The sequence below is a fragment of the Carcharhinus amblyrhynchos genome, chromosome 2 (assembly GCF_965287045.1).
Source record: "Carcharhinus amblyrhynchos chromosome 2, sCarAmb.v2.hapA, whole genome shotgun sequence".
Lineage (NCBI taxonomy): Eukaryota > Metazoa > Chordata > Chondrichthyes > Carcharhiniformes > Carcharhinidae > Carcharhinus > Carcharhinus amblyrhynchos.
The window spans coordinates 147,942,274-147,958,038 of NC_137325.1; the positions used below are offsets into that span (position 1 = coordinate 147,942,274).

The 15,765-nt window shown below is 48.7% G+C and overlaps 1 protein-coding gene across 1 annotated transcript in view; it reads left to right on the forward strand.

Annotated features, from left to right (window-relative positions):
• wdr97 (WD repeat domain 97) overlaps nt 1-15,765 on the forward strand; it is a 109,305-nt gene that overhangs the window by 70,726 nt on the left and 22,814 nt on the right. The window contains exons 17-18 of the mRNA XM_080214876.1: nt 7,872-8,069; nt 8,788-8,909. Of these exons, the coding sequence (XP_080071002.1) occupies nt 7,872-8,069; nt 8,788-8,909 (320 nt within the window). The remainder of the gene's footprint in view (nt 1-7,871; nt 8,070-8,787; nt 8,910-15,765) is intronic.

A 15,765-nucleotide genomic window follows, 5' to 3' on the forward strand; every position in this document is an offset into this window, starting at 1 on the left:
CTTTTGCCTGGCACCCTTCTTAAACAACGGCATAACATTAGCCGCTTTCCAATCTTCCGGCACTTCCCCGGAATCCAGCGACGTCTGGAAAATAACCACCAAGGCATCCACTATCACCTCCGCCATTTCTTTCAGAACCCTCGGATGCATTCCATCCAGTCCTGGGGACTTGTCCACAATCAGCCCCTCCAGTCTGTCGAGCACCACCTCTCTAGTAACAATAATGTCATCGAGACCCTCCAGTCCTATCACCTTTCCATCTCTAACACCCGGCAAATTATTCACGTCCTCCTCCGTGAAAACCGAAACAAAAAAGTTATTCAAGACCTCAGCCATATCCCCATCCCCTACCACTAAGTCCCCCTTCTCATCCTCTAAGGGTCCAACGTTCACCCTAACCAGCCTCTTCCTTTTTATATACTTATAAAAACTCTTGCTATCCTTTTTTATATTAAGCGCTAGCCCAGCTTCATAGTTTCTCCTACCCTTCTTTATCAATTTCTTTGTCAATCTTTGTTGACATTTAAATCTCTCCCAATCCTCTTCTCGCTCACTACTCTTAGCTACTCTAAACGCCTCCGCTTTTAATTTAACACTTTCCTTCACCTCCTTCGTTATCCGCGGCTTATTACCTCTCCTCCTACGGTCCTTTTTGACCATCGGAATAAATTTCTGCTGAGCACCAAGAAAGATCTCCTTAAAGATCCTCCACTGCTCCTCAGCAGACCTACCTTCCAACGCGCTCCCCCAGTCCACATTCGCCAATTCCTCTCTCATCCTACCGTATTTCCCTCTGTTCAAACAAAGGACACGTATCCGGGAACCCACTTTGTCCTCCTCCATCTGCACCAGAAACTCCACCATACAATGATCACTCTCCCCAAGAGGATCCTTCACCACAAGGTCCCTAATTCTACCCGCCTCATTACATAACACCAGATCCAAGATAGCTCGCTCCCTCGTCGGCTCCAACACACACTGTTCAAGGAAACTATCCCGGCAGCATTCCAAGAACTCCTCCTCGAGCCCACCGCATCCAACATGGGTCGACCAATCAATATGTAGATTGAAATCCCCCATAATTACGGCCGACCCATTCCTGCACGCCGCACTTATTTGCGCGTTAACAGCCCGCCCCACCTCCAGATCATTATTTGGGGGCCTATAGACGACACCCACCAGCGTCTTCCTCCCTTTGCTGTTCCTAATCTCCATCCACAACGATTCCACTTTCTGCTCTTTGGTTCCTATATCATCCCTTGCTACCACCCTGATGCTATCCTTAATCAGCAGAGCTACACCCCCCCCTTTTCCCTCCTGCCTATCCTTCCTAAACACTTGATACCCCTGGACATTCAGCTCCCAGTCCCTGTCACCTTGCAGCCACGTCTCTGTAATGGCTACCAGATCATTTCCATTTGTGTCGATCTGCGCCACCAGCTCATCCACTTTATTCCGAATGCTTCGCGCATTCAGATAAAGTGCCTTCATCCCAGCCTTCACCTGGACCCTATTTGCCAGAACGCCACCAACCATACTTACGCCCCCTACTCCCTTTATTATTGGGACATCCTTGGCCTCTTCCCCTACCTGTACCCTATCCTTAACTTTCGACCTCGTAATGTCACCTACCCTCACACCTTCCCCCCCCCTAATTAGTTTAAAGCCCTGTCGACAGTCCTCTTTACACGATTTGCCAGGACTCTGGTCCCAGCACGGTTCAGACCAACCCCATCCCGCCCGAACAGGTCCCACCTACCCCAATACTGGTGCCAATGCCCCATAAATTCAAACCCATTCCTCCCACATCAATCCCTGAGCCACCCATTCACTTCCTTAATCATGTCAACCCTACGCCCGTCTGCACTCGGTTCAGGCAGTAGCCCAGAGATAACCACCTTGTCGGTTCTACTTTTTAATTCCATTCCCAGCTTTTCATACTCCCTCCCCAGATCCTCAGTTTGCATTTTGCCTACGTCGCTGGCACCCACATGTACCACAACGACCGGATTCTCACCCTCCCACTCCAGGTTCCTCTGCAGCCCAGATGCGACATCCCAGACCCGAGCACCAGGCAGACAACACACCCTTCTGTGCACTTTGTCATTGTGACAAAGGACAGTGTCAATACCCTTCACCCCACTATCCCCAATAACTACTACGTTCCTTTTCACCTTCTCTTTGCCTATGTCCTGCTGCGTCACTGTACCGTGTGCAGTTTGCTCACCGACCTCACCTCCTTCGTCCACACTGGAAGCAAGAACCTCAAACCTGTTATGCAGATTGAGATGATGAGGCCTCCGCTCCCCACCCCCCTTCCTCCTCTCTCCACCCCCCTTCCTCACTTGCACCCCATTGACAATGGCACCCTCTCTCCCCCGATGAGCCTCAGTGTCTGTAGCTCAGAGGCCAGCTCATCTACCTTGAGCTGGAGCTCCTCCAGCAACCTGCACTTACTGCAGACGTGGTCACCGGGGCGGACCCTGGGGTCCACCAGTTCCCACATCATACAGAAACCACACATCATATGCCCCTCCATTAATCACTGCAGTAGTATTGAAAATTTCCACACGAACTTACCTGGCTCTTTTTTCCCCCAGCCCTTTTGATCTTAAGCCCTAATAGCACACTCTGCTTCCCTCTCAGTCCGCTGCCCGCTCCGACGCTGCCCGCTCTTTACACCAGGCCTCCTTTTAAACCTGGCGCTGATTTAAAGCTTGCTTCCCCTCAACTCCCTTCTAACCACTCCCTCAGAATTCTTAAAGCAGTAAATACAAAAAGCCCACAAAAATGCTTTTAAATGATTTAAACAGTTCTACAAGGTTAGTTCTTAGTACAAAGTGCTTTAAACTTACTTAAACAGGTTTTTAACAGGTAGTTTCTTATCTGTCTCCCTGCTCCTTCACTCGTCTGCTCCAGCAAACAATGGAAGGCCTCATTTACCAACATCATACTCCATCTGCCAGACTCTCGCCTACTCACTCAGACTATCTATATCCCTTTAAACTAATTAGAGGGGGGAGGGTGCGAGGGTAGGTGAAATTACAGGGTCTAAAGTAAAGGAGAGGTACAGGTACAGGAAGAGGCCAAGGATGTCCCAATAATAGAGGGAGTAGGGGGTGTGAGTATGGTTGGTGGTGTTCCTGCAAATAGGGTCCAGGTGAAGGCTGGGATGAAGGCACTTTATCTGAATGCACAAAGCATTCGGAATAAAGTGGATGAGCTGGTGGCGCAGATCAACACAAATGGATATGATCTGGTGGCCATTACAGAGACGTGGCTGCAAGGTGACAGGGACTGGGAGCTGAATGTCCAGGGGTATCAAGTGTTTAGGAAGAATAGGCGGGAGGAAAGAGGGGGGGGGCGTAGCTCTGCTGATTAAGGATAGCATCAGGGTGGTAGTAAGGGATGATATAGGAGCCAAAGAGCAGAAAGTGGAATCATTGTGGGTGGAGATTAGGAACAGCAAGGGGAGGAAGATGCTGGTGGGTGTCGTCTATAGGCCCCCAAATAATGATGTGGAGGTGGGGCGGGCTGTTAACGCGCAAATAAATGCGGCGTGCAGGAATGGGTCGGCCGTAATTATGGGGGATTTCAATCTACATATTGATTGGTCGACCCATGTTGGACGCAGTGGGCTTGAGGAGGAGTCCTTGGAATGCTGCCGGGATAGTTTCCTTGAACAGTGTGTGTTGGAGCCGATGAGGGAGCGAGCTATCTTGGATCTGGTGCTATGTAATGAGGCGGGTAGAATTAGGGACCTTGCGGTGAAGAATCCTCTTGGGAAGAGTGATCATTGTATGGTGGAGTTTCTGGTGCAGATGGAGGACGAGAAGGTGGGTTCCCGGACCTGTGTCCTTTGTTTGAACAGAGGGGAGTACGGTAGGATGAGAGAGGAATTGGCGAATGTTGATTGGGGGAGCGCATTGGAAGGTAGGTCTGCTGAGGAGCAGTGGAGGATCTTTAAGGAGATCTTTCTTGGTGCTCAGCAGAAATTTATTCCGATGGTTAAAAAGGATCGTAGGAGGAGAGATAATCAGCCGTGGATAACGAAGGAGGTGAAGGAAAGTGTTAAATTAAAAGCGGATGCGTTTAGAGTAGCGAAGAGTAGTGGGCGAGAAGAGGATTGGGAGAGGCTTAAATGTCAACAAAGATTGACAAAGAAGTTGATAAAGAAGGGTAGGAGAAACTATGAAGCTGGGCTAGCGCTTAATATAAAAAAGGACGGTAAGAATTTTTATAAATATCTAAAAAGGAAGAGGCTGGCTAGGGTGAACGTTGGACCCTTAGAGGATGAGAGGGGGGACTTAGTGGTAGGGGATGAGGAAATGGCTGAGGCCTTGAATAACTTTTTTGTTTCGGTCTTCACGGAGGAGGACGTGAATAATTTGCCGGGTGTTAGCGATGGAAAGATGGTAGGAGTGGAGGGCCTGAATGACATTATTGTTACTAGAGAGGCAGTGCTCGACAGACTGGAGGGACTGATTGTGGACAAGTCCCCAGGACCGGATGGAATGCATCCGAGGGTTCTGAAAGAAATGGCGGAGGTGATAGTGGATGCCTTGGTGGTTATTTTCCAAACGTCGCTGGATTCTGGGGAAGTACTGGAAGATCGGAAAACAGCTAATGTTATGCCGTTGTTTAAGAAGGGTGCCAGGCAAAAGGCAGGGAATTATAGGCCGGTTAGTTTAACGTCTGTTGTAGGTAAAATGTTAGAATCCGTGATCAAGGAGAAAATAACGAGGCATCTTGAGGAGAATTGTTTGATAGAGCAGACGCAGCACGGTTTCGTTAAGGGGAAGTCGTGTCTGACAAATTTACTGGAGTTCTATGAGGATGTGTCTAGGGCGGTGGATAGAGGAGAGCCGGTGGATGTGGTCTTTCTGGATTTTCAGAAGGCGTTTGATAAGGTACCTCACAAGAGGTTATTGCAGAAGGTCAGGGGACATGGAGTTGGGGGTAGGGTGTTAGCGTGGATAGAGGATTGGAGGCAGAGAGTGGGGGTCAATGGGTGCTATTCGGATTGGCAGTTGGTGACTAGTGGAGTGCCCCAGGGATCGGTGCTGGGGCCTCAGCTATTTACCATTTATATAGATGATCTGGAGGAGGGAACCGAGTGTATGGTGTCGAAATTTGCTGATGACACCAAGATTGGTGGAACGGCAAATTGTGCGGAGGGTGTGGAGAGTCTGCAGAAGGATCTAGATAGGCTGGGCGAATGGGCCAGGAACTGGCAAATGGAATTTAATGTTGGCAAGTGTGAAGTTGTCCACTTTGGTAGGAATAATGGTAGGAAGGACTATTACTTACCTGGCGAAAAACGGCAGCATGCTACGGTGCAGAGGGACCTCGGGGTCCTTGTGCATGAGTCGCAAAAACCCAGCCTACAGGTGCAGCAGGTGGTCAGGAAGGCGAATGGGATGCTGGCCTTCATAGCGAGGGGGATTGAATATAAAAGTAGGGAGGTCTTGCTGCAACTGTACAGGGCACTGGTGAGGCCGCAGCTGGAGTACTGTGTGCAGTTTTGGTCACCGTACTTACACAAGGATATTTTGGCCTTGGAGGGAGTGCAGAGGAGGTTTACTAGGCTGATACCGGAGTTGAGGGGGTTGAGCTATGAGGAGAGGCTGAATAAACTAGGCTTGTACTCGTTAGAGTTTAGAAGAATGAGGGGAGATATCATTGAGACATATAAGATGAAGAATGGGATGGATAGGATAGAGGTGGAGAGACTCTTCCCGCTCAGAAAGGACAGTAGGACTAGAGGGCACAGCCTCAAGATAAAGGGGGGGCGGTTTAGAACGGAGTTGAGGAGGAACTTCTTCACTCAAAGGGTGGTGAATCTCTGGAATTCTCTGCCCGTTGAAGTGATGGAGGCTGCCTCGCTAAATATTTTTAAGAAGCGGGTTGATGGGTTCTTGATAAGAGAGGGGATTAAGGGTTATGGGGAGAGGGCGGGAATGTGGAACTGAGCCACAACAGATCAGCCATGATCTTATTGAATGGCGGGGCAGGCTCGAAGGGCTAGATGGCCTACTCCTGCTCCTATTTCTTATGTTCTTATGTTTCTTATGTTCTTATTTTGCAGACTTACTGCATCTTCTACACACTTTGCTCTGCCACCATCTTAGTGTCATCTGTGAATTTTGACACACTACACTTGGTCCCCAACTCCAAATCATCTATGTAAATGGTAAACAATTGTAGTCCCAACACCAATCCCTGAGGCACACCACTAGTCACTGATCGCCAACTAGAAAAACGCTCCTTTACCCCCACTCTTTGCTTTGTTAGTTAACCAATCCCCCATCCATGCTAATATGTTACCCGTAACACCGTGAACCTTTATTTTATGTCATCGAACCCCTACAGTGCAGAAGGAGGACATTCGGCCCATCAAGTCTGCACCGACCACAAACCACCCAACTCTATTCTAATAACCTCACATATTTACCCTATTATTCCCCTGACACCAGGGTAAATTTAGCATGGCTAATCAACCAAACTCCCATATCTTTGGACTGTGGGAGGAAACCGGAGCACCCGGAGGAAACCCATGCAGACACAGAGAGAATGTGCAAACTCACATAGACAGTGACCCAAGCCAGGAATCAAACCCAGGTCCGTGGTGCTGTGAGGCAGCAATGCTAACCACTGTGCTACCAGCCTTTGGTGTGGCACCTTGTCAAATACCTTCTGGAAATCCAGATACATCACATCCACAGGTTCCCCATTCTCCACTGCACATGTAATGTTCTCAAAGAATCCCATCAAATTAGTCAAGCATGACCGTCCCTTCATGAACCCATGCTGCGTCTTACCAATGGGACAATTTCTATCCAGATGTCTCGCTATTTTTTCCTTGATGATAGATTCAAGCATTTTCCCTACTACAGAAGTTAAGCTAACCAGCCTATCGTTACTCGCCTTTTGTCTACCTCCTTTTTTAAACAGTGGCCTCACATTTGCTGTTTTCCAATCTGCGGCAACCAGAATCCAGCGAATTTTGGTAAATTACACAAGTGCATTTGCTATTTCCCCCGTCAGGAGAATGCTAATAGGTTGACAGCTTTGTAACGTGGTGAAACTGTGATTGTTTTTGAGCAGAGAAGGTGAAGAGAATATGAAATTGAGGTATTCAAAACCATGGTGACGGACTGGGAAAGTCCATCTGTTCATTGTTGGGACACAGAGTGATTGTGCCGTGACAGATACCCACAATGATGAGAGGCCATTGACCATGTCCAGAGGAACTGACCCTGACTCCCAGCCAGACTGTGACCCAGACCCCTCAGGACCAGCCAGACCGTGACCCAGACCCCTCAGGACCAGCCAGACTGTGACCCAGACCCCTCAGGACCAGCCAGACTGTGACCCAGACCCCTCAGGACCAGCCAGACTGTGACCCAGACCCCTCAGGACCAGCCAGACTGTGACCCAGACCCCTCAGGACCAGCCAGACTGTGACCCAGACCCCTTAGGACCAGCCAGACTGTGACCCAGACCCCTCAGGACCAGCCAGACTGTGACCCAGACCCCTCAGGACCAGCCAGACTGTGACCCAGACGCCTCAGGACCAGCCAGACAGTAACCCAGACCCCTTAGGACCAGCCAGACTGTGACCCAGACCCCTCAGGACCAGCCAGACTGACCCAGACCCCTTGGGACCAGCCAGATAGTGACCCAGACGTCCCAGGACTGGCCAGACAGTGACCCAGACCCCCAGGACCAACCAGACTGTGACCCAGACGCCCCAGGACCAGCCAGATAATGACCCAGGCACCACTTCAATGACCAAGTTGTTTACTGTATGAGACCCTTCGCTGTTTGCCTGCTGAATTTGTGGCTTTCTTCCTCCCTGCGTGTTCTAGATCTTTCCGGAGGATCTGACAGAGATGGAGTTTGCAGAGATGCTGATTATGTTATTGGGGAAGGAAGACTATGAGTTGAGGGAGGGCATTGCCAGGACTCTGGTAAAGCTGCTGAAAGCCCGGCCCAGCAAACTCACCACAATGGCACACGATGCCCTCATCACAGCCCTCAATGGCCCGAACCCTCCGAGTCAAAAGGTATGATGCTCGTTACAATCATTTACAGATTATTAACAGGCCAGCACGATGTGTCACAGCTTCACCCCGATGTCGTGGGGATCTCCCCTGGGGGCGTAAAGGCACGTATAGCCCTCAGGGAGAATAAAGAGAGAGACATGGCTTGGCACTGCCCCGTCCCTGTCCAGTGCCCCTTAGCACTGCCCTCTGGCACTGCCCTCTGGCACCGTCCCCTGGCACCGTCCCCTGGCACCTCCACTGTCCCCTGGCACCTCCACTGTCCCCGGCATTGCCCACTGTCCCCTGGCACCATCTCCTGGCACCTCCACTGTTCCCTGGCACTGCCCACTGTCCCCTGGCACTGTCGTCTGGCACCTCCACTGTCCCCTGGCACTGTCCCCTGGCACTGTCATCTGGCACCTCCACTGTCCCCTGGCACTGTCATCTGGCACCTCCACTGTCCCCTGGCACTGTCCCCTGGCACTGCCCACTGTCCCCTGGCACTGTCCCCTGGCACTGCCTCTCGCAGTGTCCCCTAGCTCTGCCCCATGGCTGTGTCCCCCTGGCAATTTTGCTTCCACTGTCGATCCCCTACCCCCTACCCTTTACCCTTGACCACCCACCCCCGCCCCTAACCCATGCCCCCGAGTGCTTCCAGTGTTTCAGATCGCTGATAGCCGCAGTATCCATTGTAAGATGAGGTTATTGTGATGGTAAATTGTTTCGTGTTTGAATTTAGGACAAACAGCAAGAAAGCTTCATTCGTACAGCTCTGTGGGCGCTGAAAGAGATAATGCCTGACAGTGAGCAGCTGCTGGTGGAGTTAATGACCCAGTACCTTCAATCTAACATCTTGCTCAGGTTTGTAAACCTTATAACTGACACAACCTACCTTCTAAACTCTTATCTGTCTACTTGTTAAAATAGAACATTGTCAGCATCCCAGACCAGAATTCCCAGGAAGTCAGACTAGACCACAGCAAGTTTTCTCTTTTGGCATAAATGTGAGGATAGGATACTTCACTTTAGGAGTGATTCCACTGACTAATTAGGGATCTTTTTAGTAAAACAAACTTTATTTAATAACACAGTTTAAATATAACTCTAACAAATCAAGCAGTTAACTATCAACTGTTAAATAATATTTAAAAATGTATGGAACAAACTTTAATTTCTAGTTTATCACTGTTTCAATTCCAAATAAGCAATAGACGCAAACCCACTTTAAATGCAGTTAGCAGCTATGAATATACTTGCTATAACGACTGTAGACAGTCTTGAAGCTTTCAGGGAGAGACAGTGTGTTTCATCAGCTTGCGGATGTCTTCAAGCAATTCCCACACAGAGTTGAATATCTGTTTCTTACTGGCACAGACCTAGCTCCTCCCTTTAACCACAACATCACATGACCCCGCATACCTAAACCCACCTTCGATTCCTTTCATCAAAAACCCCAGGGGACCTTTTCTTTCTGTAAACAAAAATCCATTCACTCTATCTTAGTAAACGTTACATGGTTAAATTAAGTACTTATCTTGTTCTCCCAGCATCCAAGCAAAATGTTTGCCAGACAGACTGACTGCCTGCAGAAGAATGCTGAATTTTAAACATTCCTCTTAAACATTAAAAAAATGTATAGCAGTAGCACACTATCATCACAAGATACATATATATACGTTATATATTAAAATAGTGTATATTAAAATAGTACATACATTAAAACAGTATATATATATATTTATTTCACTTATTAGTACAGAATTTGATTATTGCTGAAGAGAGTGATGTGTTGCTGAAACTTCCTCTTCTATTCATCAGGACAAACACAAGAATACCAAATTTTAAACAATTGTATAAGATGAAAAACTTTGAAAATGCGCCTCTCTTTTCAGCAATTTATTTGTTTATTTCTTCTGAGCAAATGGGTGTTATTGGCAAGGTCGATATTTACTGTTCATCCCTAATTTCTTTTATTAATTTGTGGAACATGGGCGTCACTGCCTGGCCAGTGTTTATTGCCCATCCCTAGTTGCTCGAGGGCAGTTGAGAGTCAACCACATCGCTGTGGCCAGACAGGGTAAGAACTGCAGATTTCCTTCCCTACAGGACATTAGTGAACCAGATGGATTTTTCTGACAATGGTTTCATGGTCATCAGTAGATATTTAATTCCAGATTTTTTAAAGTTGAATTCAAATTCCACCATCTGCTGTGGCGGGATTCGAACTGCCCTTGGAAAGGTGGTGAAGGGAATGAATGTTGAAAGTGCTGGCTGGGGTGCCAGTTATTACGTCTGCTTTGTCTTAGGTGTCACTGAATGTTCTTGATGCTCCACTCGTCCTGGTAAGTGGGGAGTAGAGACAGGAGCAGAGGTTGTGTTGTAAAATTGTTGAGGTCAGTGTTGAGTCTGGAAGGGTGTAAAGTGCCCAGTTTAAAGACGAGGTGCTGTTACTCGAGCTTGCACTGGGGACAGTGAATCCCAACACGGTGACATTTCAATATAATAAAAATCTGGAATTAAGAATCTGCTGATGACCATGAAACCATTGTCAATTGTTGTAAAAACCCATCTTGTTCACTGATGTCCCTTAGGGAAGGAAATCTGCTATTCTTACCTGGTCTGGCCTACACGTGACGTGGTTGACTCTTAACTGCCCTCTGGAATGACCGAGTGAGACACTCAGTTCAAAGGGGAATTAGACATGGGCCAGCCAGTGACGCCCATGTCCAAGAATGAATGAAAACGTTGAGAACAATGCAGGAGACTGAAGATAGAAGGACCTGAATGTTTCTGACCTTTCCTCCTTCCACTCTGTATGGTGGTGGACCATAATTAAACAACTCACTGGAGGAGGAGGCTCCAGAAATACCCCATCGTCAATGACGGAGGAGCCCAGCATATCAGTGCAAAAGATAAGGCTGAAGCATTCGCAGCAATCTTCAGCCAGAGTTCCCAGAGGATGATCCATTGGGTCTTCTCTGGTGGTCCCCAGTATCAGAGATACCAGTCTCCTGCCCAGCCAATTCGATTCACTCCATCTGATATCAAGAAATGGTTGGAGGTACTGGATACTGAAAAGGCAATGGGCTCTAATAACATTCCAGCAGTAGAGTCATAGAGGTTTACAGCATGGAAAAAGGCCCTTCAGCCCAACTTATCCATACCACCCTTTTTTTTAAACCACTAAGCTCGTCCCAATTGCCCGCATTTGGCCCATCTAGTACTGAAGACTTGTGTTCCAGAACTTGCCACTCCCATAGCCAAGCTCTTCCAGTAAAGTTAAAACACTGGCATCTATCCAACAATGTGGAAAATTGCCCAGGTATGTCCTGTACACAAAAAGCAGGACAAATCCAACCCAGCCAATTACCACCCAATCAATCTACTCGATCATCAGTAAAGCGATGGAAGGGGTCATCGACAGTGCTATCAAGCAGCCTCTACTCAGCAATAACCTGCTCAGTGACACCCAGTTTGGGTTTCGCCAGAGTCACTCAGCTCCTGACCTCATTCCAGCCTCGGTTCAAACAGGGACAAAAGAGCTGAATCCAGAGCTGAGTGTCAGGCAATGTTACCGGGTGACCCTGACCTATACAAGAAATGATGTGGAGTTTACTGGGGTAAACACAGTAAGAAGTCTCACAACACCAGGTTAAAGTCCAACAGGTTTATTTGGTAGCAAATGCCACTAGCTTTCAGAGCGCTGCTCAGGTAAGGCAACCAAATAAACCTGTTGGACTTTAACCTGGTGTTATGAGACTTCTTACTATACAAGAAAGCCAGATATGATCTAAGGAGATCCATTAAAGATGCCAAAAGACAGTATCGGAACAAGCTAGAGTCCCAGGCTAGCCATACCAACCTCTGCCAACTATGGCAAGGTCTGCAAGATATAATAGGCTAGAAGATGAGGGCGTGTAAAATCACCGGGTCAAACGCACCCCTCCCTGATAAGCTCAGTGCATTGTACGCCCGATTTGAGCAAGAGGTCAGTGAGTGCATGCCCTCTATCCTGGAAGCTCCAGATGAACCTGTATCTGGGGTCACCATTACAGATGTCTGAGCAGCTTTCTTGAAGGTTAACCCATGGAAAGCAACTGGCCCGGATGGGATACCCGGACGAGCACTCAGATCCTGCGTGGATCAACTGGCGGGGATATTCACAGACATCTTCAACCTCTCTTTACAACAATCTGAGGTCCCTATCTGCTTCAAGAAGGCGACCATCATCCCGGTACCTAAGAAAAACCAAGCAGCGTGTCTTAATGACTATCGGCCGGTGGCTCTGACATCCATCATTATGAAATGCTTCAAAAGGTTAGTCATGGCATGAATCAATTCCAGCCTCCCAGATTGCCTGGATCCACTACAGATCCACAGCAGACCCCATCTCCCCGGCTCTGCACTCAACCCTGGAGCACCTAGATAATAAAGACACCTATGTCAGACTCCTATTTATTGACTAGGTTGAGGGAGCTGGGACTCTTTTCCCTGGAGAGACGAAGGTTGAGAGGCGACCTGATAGAAGTTTACAAAATGTTGAGAGGAATAGATAGGGTGGACTCTCAGAGGCTATTTCCCCGGTTTGAAATGGTCGCTACGAGAGGACACAGATTTAAGGTGCGGGGAGGGAGGTTCAGAAGTGATGTTAGGGGTAAGTTTTTCACTCAGAGGGTGGTGAGTGAATGGAATCGGCTGCCGTCAGTGGTGGTGGAGGCGAACTCGCTGGGGTCTTTTAAAAGACTTCTGGATGAGTATATGGGGTTTAATGAGATTGAGGGTTATAGATAGGTCTGTAGGTTGGTAGGTGATGTGGGCGGCGCAACTTGTGGGCCGAAGGGCCTGTTTGTGCTGTAGTGTTCTATGTTCTATGTTCTATGACTACAGCTCCACCTTCAACACCATTATTCCCATGAAACTCATCTCCAAACTCTGTGCCCTGGGCCTCAGCACCTCCCTCTGTGACTGGATCCTGAAGTTCCTAACTCACAGACCACAGTCAGCAAGGGTAGGCAACAACACCTCCTCCAACATCATCCTCAACACCAGTGCCCCACAAGGCTGTGTTCTCAGCCCCCTACTATACTCCTTATACACCTATGACTGTGCGGACAAATTCCACTCCAATTCGATTTTCAGGTCGCTGATGACACCACCGTAGGGGTTGGATCTCAAACAGAGTACAGGAATGAGATAGAGAATCTGGTGAACTGGTGCGACAACGATAATCTCTCCCTTAATGCCAACATAATGAAGGAGATTGTCATCGACTTCAGGAAGTGTAAAGGAGAACATGCCCCTGTCTACATCAATGGGGATGAAGTAGAAAGGATCGAGAGCTTCAAGTTTCTAGGTGTCCAGATCACTAACAACCTGTCCTGGTCCCCTCCATGCCAACACTATAGTTAAGAAAGCCCCACTAACACCTCTACTTTCTCAGAAGACTAAGGAAATTTGGCATGTCAGCTACAATTCTCACCAACTTTTACAGATGCACCATAGAAAGCATTCTTTCTGGTTGTATCACAGCTTGGTATGGGCTCCTGCTCTGCCCAAGACCGCAAGGAACTACAAAAGGTCGTAAACAAAATCCAATCCATCACACAAACCAGCCTCCCATCCATTGACTCTGTCTACACCTCCTGCTGCCTCAGGGAAAAGCAGCCAGCATAATTAAGGGCCCCACGCACCCCGGACATTCACTCTCCCACCTTCTTCCGTCGGGAAAAAGATACAAAAGTCTGAGGTCACGTACCAACCGACTCAAGAGCAGCTTCTTCCCTGCTGCTGTCAGACTTTTGAATGGACTTACCCTATATTACGTTGATCTTTCTCTACACCCTAGCTATGACTGTAACACTACATTCTCTCTCCTTTCATTCTCTATGAACAGTATGCTTTGTCTGTGTAGCGCGCAAGAAACAATAGTTTTCACTGTATGTTAATACATGTGACAATAATAAACCCAATCAAACCAAAGTTACTGTCCTAGATATCGAGGGGGTATTTGACCAAATGTGGTATTAAGCAGCCCTTGTATATCTGCCGTCACTGCACCCGGCCCATAGCGACGTAGCCTATAGCATTCCCAGTGCAGATCCAAATACTTTTTAAAAGAGTTTAGGGTCTCTGCCTCCACCAATTAATGTCAATAATTCAGATGCAGTTGTGAGAAGGTTTCCCAGACTAATACCTGGAACGGGAGGGTTGTCTTCTGAGGAAAGGTTGGAGAGGTTCGGTTTGTACCTGCTGGAGTTTAGAAGAGGGAGAGGGGACTCGATCGAAGCTTTAAGATGCTGAGGGGGTGTTGGCAGGGTGGGTGTGGAGAGGAAGCTTCCTCTTGGGGAACAATCTAGAACTCGGGCTCACTGTTTAAGGATAAGGGGTCGCCCCGTTTCAGATGGAGATGGGGGGGAAATGTTTTCTCTCAAAGGGCGGAGAGTCTCCGGAACTTTCTTCCTCAAAAGACAGCGGGAACAGAGGCTGGGAATATTCTCAGGGCCGAGCTCGATAGATTCCAGATTAACGAGGGGGTGAAAGGTTATCAGGGGGTCAGCAGGAATGTGGGGCTGGAGTTACAGTCAGATCAGTCATGGTCTTATAGAATGGGACAGCAGGATCGAGGGGCTGAATGGCCTCCTCCTGGGTTTGTGTGTTTTTATGCCCTCTCCTTTCCGTATTCGGAAGGTTCCCAGCGTGGCACCAAGCTCCACTCCTCAGTACCTCCACACCCTTCCTGTGCAGGACACAATGCCTGCCCCTCTCCCCTCCTCCATCCCCATCAACAAAACCCCAAACAGTGACTCACCTCCACATCGTTCAACTGAGTCGCTGTATCAGCTGCTCACACTGTGGTCTCCTCTGTGAGAGTAAACACACACTACTGCATGACTGATCAGTGAGACGTTTCAATTCTCCACCTAACGCTCACTCTCTGTCCTCAGCCTGTTACATTGATCCAGCCAATATTGATATAACCTCGAGGAACTGCACTCACCTGTTTAACTGGGCCTTTTACAATCTCCAGAATAAACACGAGTTCAACAATTTTGGATTATAACACCTACCTTTTCTGTTTTCCTGTTAGTTTTGTTATTTTTCTCTCTCATTTCCTGTACTTTTGGATTCCAGCTGTTTATCATCCTGCCAGTCACATCTGCTGTAGACACATCCTTTACTTATCCCATTCCCACTTCCCCTTGAACCTCCATCATTGTCATTAACCTCTCCTACCTTCCACCCTATTACACACCCTCCACTTTGTCCTTTATCCACCCTTCCCCCATCTATTACCTCTCTAACCTTTCCCAAGTTTCCTTGAAAAGCCATTGACCAGAAACTCTGGCCGGGATTTTCCAGGTGGTTCCCACTGAGGGGGGCTCCCGGGCAGTGAGGGTGACCCTGCCCCACAGGGAGGTCCCGGGCAGTGAGGGTGACCCTGCCCCACAGGGAGGTCCCGGGCAGTGAGGGTGACCCTGCCCCACAGGGGGGTCCCGGGCAGTGAGGGTGACCCTGTCCCACAGGGGGCTCCCGGGCAGTGAGGGTGACCCTGCCCCACAGGGGGGTCCCGGGCAGTGAGGGTGACCCTGCCCCACAGGGGGGTCCCGGACAGTGAGGGTGACCCTGTCCCACAGGGGGCTCCCGGGCAGTGAGGGTGACCCTGTCCCACAGGGGGGTCCCAGACAGTGAGGGTGACCCTGTCCCACAGGGGGGTCCC